Source organism: Polyodon spathula, chromosome 5 (assembly GCF_017654505.1).
Source record: "Polyodon spathula isolate WHYD16114869_AA chromosome 5, ASM1765450v1, whole genome shotgun sequence".
In the NCBI taxonomy this organism is placed as follows: Eukaryota; Metazoa; Chordata; class Actinopteri; order Acipenseriformes; family Polyodontidae; genus Polyodon; species Polyodon spathula.
Window position 1 is genome coordinate 12,606,956 of NC_054538.1, and position 5,793 is coordinate 12,612,748.

The window sequence follows — 5,793 nt, forward strand, 5'->3', positions numbered from 1 at the left end:
CAGCAGGTATTTTCTTTGATTTTGCGTGGTGCAATGATACGTGGTTAAGCACAGGTCCAATGATTTCCCTTTGTTCCCAAGTAGTTCATAATCGTGTCATTTTACTGGATATTATAAGGCTTAGATACTGAAGCACCAATCAGCATGCAGCAGTCTAACACCGCTTTTATAAAGTGTAATGTATATTTTCTTTGTGTAACACAACACGTTGGTAAGCCAAGGACCGTCTGTCTTTTGTTAAGTGTTCTTTTTGTCTTGTTGTATACTGAAACACCTGAGGAATTCCGCTCGTAGTACACAAAAAAAGTTATTGAAATTATTGTTTTCTTAGTTTTAACATTATCCAGTGTTTGCCAAATTATCCTCCGTCGGTAGAAAGCACATAACATGGATATAATACCCAAAGGTGCATGGGATAAAAAGAAAGTGTTATTTACTGGCATAATATCAGCATGCAGCGATTGCACGCATCAACACTAAACACATATTTTGATCGGTTATCTCCTGTACAGCAGCTGACGTCCCCCACGGCACAAGCTCTAGATACTTCTGCCCATTCCACTTCTTACTAAGGCTAGTGTAAATGCTCCGCTGTAGTGCAGCGTAGAGAAACAGCAGGACACGTGAAACCAAACAGTGCAGTATCCAGTGCGATCAAATGAAAGCTGATAAATAATTTAAGTGTTCTCTGTCAGCAAAATAAAAACAAATAAAAAAAAAAAAACAGGATCTGGTCGTGGTACAGGATGGGAGTGGACAATCTTTCGGTGCCAAAAGCTGCTCTCAGATGATCCATGTTAATGGTACAGTCTCTGTGAAACCGCGAGGCTACACTTTATTGCACCTCGTCTTATTGCTCATCTTCAACTCACCATGGCTCTGATTGTCCACCTCAAATCGGTAACAGATCTAAGTGGCAAGGGGGACAGGATCGGCAAAGTAGTATTTAGAGGTAAACATGTTTCTTTTTTTTTTTTTTTATTTATTTTCTTTGTTTTAACTGTCAAGTAGGCAAAAGAAAAGTATCTTGATGAGGACTAATTTACTGGTTTATGCACAGTACATTTTGAACAGGTGCTAAGATTATAGCGATACAGTGGTTAAAAATCCTACTCTGCTGATGTAGATCCCTTTGGGCAGTTTAGTGGAGGCTGTCCAAGCCTGCCAAGGACCTTCTTAAAGCACACATTTAGTGTATGGGGAGATTAATTGACTGTCTATATATTTCACATTTGTACAATTATCTCGAGATCTGCTTATTCCATTGTGATTAAACTTGCTAAGGGCATTCTGTACAGTAGGTGTGTTCATCTCACTGTCACGTTATTTACATATACCAGCAGTAGAGGAGCTGTTATTCAGTTGTGATGAAAATTGGTCCAGAGTTCTGGACATCTTTTAGCACAAGCTATTAGAGTATCAGAATTGTGTGGTATATAGAGGTTTCTGTCTGACTGTCTATATGTCTAACTAACTTTATATGTGAACACATTGGATATAGGTCATGATAAATATGTTTTGTTTTGGGTTTTTTTTTGTTGTAAATAACTAGAGATCTGTTAGCACTTGCTGACAGCTCCAAGGTGTTATAAGCGTTTTGCGGCAAAAGAAATCTGGATACTACTGTATCAATACAGTGGTACAAGTCTTTGGTAGCTCTGTTATCTTAAGATAATAGATTGAGGTGTCAGGTCCAGAGTAACACCCAGGTAGAAGAGATGTGCTGCTGACAGGAATGCTTATGCAAATAATGATTTATTTTATTTTTATTTTTTTTTAATATACTGTATGGCTTCTTAAATACAAGACAGCAATTCATTGTTCATTAAGCCATCCAAGCCTCTACATTATATGACGCTGAAGACCTATGATACATTAAACTGTTTAGTAGGTGCAATTTGTAATTGATGAATGCTGTTAAGTTATATAAGGTTCTGTTTAATTTTTAAAATATTGAATAAGCTTATTTTTTATCACAAAATGTCTAGTTGTTACTTTACTTCTCCAATGGACTCGTGACATTAGTTGACTGAGTAGTAACTGATATAAAGCTCAACTGGCTCCATGTTCTGCAGATGGAGCTTGGCTTGTTTAGCACAATAGTATACCACTATGACCAACCCAGGTGCATGGAGGTACTGCAAGTATGTAGCATAAAACATTGGTTTGTGTCTTGCTCTGCCTTCCTGTATAAACACCAACACAGCAGTCAGGTTGTAACACCATTGTAGAAACATTACAATAAAAAAATATTTTAAAACTGCCACTGCAAGAAGCTACAGTATATACCATCCTCAATGTATACCTGTCATTCAAAATAGTATTCCACTTTACCATACAAAAATACAATTATTCCTACTGAAATTACATGTCATCGCTTGAAAATGGTGAAAAACCAGAGAAAAAATAACTATAATGTTTGGTCGTAAAAACTCTGGAAAATTCCCTCTTGGCACTTCTGATGTGGAGATCAAGATAAACTCCAGGAGATTCTTTCTTGGCTAGCTAAAGTGCTGAGCAAATAGCATGTTAAACAAGACAAAAAGTACAAATACCAACAACTGTAGTTTTGGCATATTTAGTGTGGTTTACAGTATATGCAAAGTATGGTATTGATTGTACTGTGAGTGTTAACTGATGTACATTTGTGTGGGTGTAAATTGACACCTCAAATTATTGGTGCATTTTATATATTTTCCTGTCATCTGATCACCTGGATGCTGCAGCATTGCAGGGTTCTCTAATGAGTTTGTAATGCTAAATTGTATTGCTTGATAAGAGTCTTCAGGTCTTTACTCTAGTACTATACTTAGGTTTCAGCTGTAATAAACTCATAATAGGTTCCAACCTACGGGTGAAGCCCAGTGAATCAGAACAGAGAGAAGCCCATTAAACGGTCTGTATGCAGTTGCCTCTGTGTTTCTTGGAGACTACTTAATCATCAGCAATCCTCCCCAGGTATTGTTTTCTTCTGATACTCTGGAACAGTGTAATATTCAAACCACTGCGCAGAACATTTCACAAGCACCTAAACCAGTAAATCAGCTCTGGTGTTGTGAACTGAACCAGGGTGTAACATCCTGGTGATGAAGTCATAATGGAGGCATCGGCCTGTATGTATTTCACATTTATATTGAGGACCCATGCAATTATGTTTACCAGACTAAGAAATGGAGGCCTACTTATGCATCCTATGTATGAGTTTTTCCATTAGTTTGGTTGGTTGGGCTACTGAAGGCTCATTTTGTATTATCATTTGTGAAAAAGTTTTCATTGCGCCTTAAAACACTCTCCAACGGGCAATACCTAAAAGGTGTGTCAATCTCTGTAAGTACACAAGTAACACGCCACAGAACAGATCCGCACACCGAGGGGGGAAAAAACAGTACCAACGCAGAATTCAATGAAAAACAACAAGCTGTATTTATTAATGACAGGCTAGAACACAACGTGCATACTGCAAAAAGTGCAGGAAACAAACAAAAACACATTTATAAATAGTTGTTTCGATTAGCTTAATTGATGTAATACTAGTTATGTGTAAAACAGACAATTAAAAACAGGTCTTAGAGTGTAGACATATATGGACCACTACTATGCATTATGTGTCTCAACAGAAATACAATAGTAAGCAGTACAAGGATAGACAGCATGTTCACAGCTAGTAGTACAATTACATCACGATAAAGTGAGATTCAAAAAGTTAGTTAATTACATCACTCCAGTGCATTGTTGTCATCTTCAATATATAATCAATATTCATAGCTCATGATTAAATGAGATAAATTACACAGTTTTGGCCATATCAAAGTGAAAAGAAAAGAAAATAGCTTATTAGGGTCTACAGGAATTCAGACAAATATAAAAGCACATTAGTCGATAGAAAACCCGATCATACAAGTTCTTCATTCAATCCCCCCGGCTGTACCGTGCGTAAATAAAAAATCCATTTGATTGACACTATAACAATTTTTGGTCAGGATTTGCACCCCTACGTGCTGGAATAATTGTTGTATGCCACAAAATGTAAGATCTGAAACTGAATGTCTGGCATCGAGTGTGTAGGTCAAGGAAGTGACATCGGGAATGTTGGAGGGTATGTATGGTGGAGAAACATCCCAAGTGTGGGGTTTTAAAGATGCAGTCATCAGTTACAGTGTCTGAGTTTGAATTTTTGCAGAATATAAATGTCTGAAGATTCTTTAAGATGTTTCTGAGTGGAAATGCTCATTATTCCTGGCTTCATTGGTTCAACTAATTATGTTAATTACAGTATATATTATATATACAGTATATTGTACAGTATATATGATAAAGTTATTTGTATTAAAAAAAGATACCTGCTCAGTAAAACCTTTTTTTCTTCTTTTTCAAGGGCTCTCATTTTATACACGGGTTCTGGAAAACTGCGAAGATGAAGCAAAATTTGACGAGGTTAGTATTATTTTATTTTTGTAAAGTTGACCAGTACCAGAATATTATTTAACCCTTTTGATCCACAGCATTTTTTTAATTAAACAAATGTATTTTTGTTTACATGGCAAAACTACCTTAAAAATGTCAGGTTTCAAAGGGTAAAGCTTTCAATAAACCGGTGACGGTTTCTTAATCACGTGGGTGCTTTTGATTTTTGTTATTTTGTTATTATTTCAATCTTTAGTGGGGTCTGCACCATTGTTAATTAACTATTTTAAAAGGTGCATACTGTCCAAAATACATGCTTGCATAACCAGGATTATGGTGGATGTACAGGTGTATAATTATGAGGAAACTGGTGGTCATGAGCACTATTTACATTGGAACACCTTTAAAATGGCATTTAGCGACAGAATGAAAAAACACATAACATTGATTATATTTAAACAGAACAGCTGGGGAATATAAAAAAATAACATGACTATACATACTGCAGATTAGTAGTGCATGAGCAATTCTTATAACAGCATAGTTGAAAATCTTATGCATGGGGAAAAAACAAGAGGATTCTGAGTGGCTCCCTTGGTAGAAGCAGAACCAGGTCACCCACCTGGTGTGTAAAACAGCTGAAGACTAAGGGCTCGATTCTGATGAAACGAGTGCATTCACAGACGTAGTGGTTAAAATCAAATGTGTCTGCCCCCATAGGGCGTGGCTTCTCCAAAAGTCCGATTCTGATCAAAATGAAAACCCAGCGCATGCGCGTTTAGTGGCGCAGTGACAGTACCCACCGAATCAATGCTGAGTTGGTTGGGGAATCTGCTATCCAACCAGGGTCAGGCAACAATCCCTTTAAAAGACAGAATGCGCAGAGAGAATACGTAAACCATGCTTCACAATAAAGGGGATTGCTATATATTAATAGAAGAGGTAGAGGCACGTAGGGCACTCATTTATTGTTTATAATAAATATACTAAGTACATTATTTCATGGCATTGACATTACTACATGTAAAGTCTAAAACACTGACTACCCTCCCTGACCTGTCTACCAGTAACAGCAGCTGATTCATTTTCTAGCAGGACATGAAGTGCCGCATCAAGTTCCCTCTGAGCTTGTAATGTACTATAGCAGAGGTCTCCACCCCTGGTCCTGGAGAGTCCTGATCCAGCAATTTTTATAGTTGTCTTTACATTATCAGTGGCTAAAGATCTGGAACACCTCCTAATCTTGACTAATTAGGTCAATAATTGGTTCAATGAAATAACTGAGAGATTGGTTGGATTGAAAACCAGCAGCCACAGTAGTCCTCCAGGACCTGGGTTGGAGACCCTTGTACTGGAGTTTCAATATAACCAGGGCTTTAACTCTCATGG

At 37.3% G+C, this 5,793-nt stretch overlaps 1 protein-coding gene across 2 annotated transcripts in view; it reads left to right on the forward strand.

Moving 5' to 3' along the window:
- The first annotated feature begins 582 nt into the window (after positions 1-582).
- The window catches only part of LOC121315571 (otoferlin-like), a 97,615-nt gene continuing 92,404 nt past the window's right edge, over positions 583-5,793 (forward strand). Inside the window, exons 1-2 of one of the 2 annotated variants that reach the window (XM_041249778.1) lie at positions 583-952; positions 4,376-4,434. In XM_041249778.1, coding sequence (XP_041105712.1) covers positions 874-952; positions 4,376-4,434 — 138 coding nt within the window. In that variant the 5' untranslated portion in view covers positions 583-873. The remainder of the gene's footprint in view (positions 953-4,375; positions 4,435-5,793) is intronic. The other variant, XM_041249775.1, reaches the window with a different exon arrangement.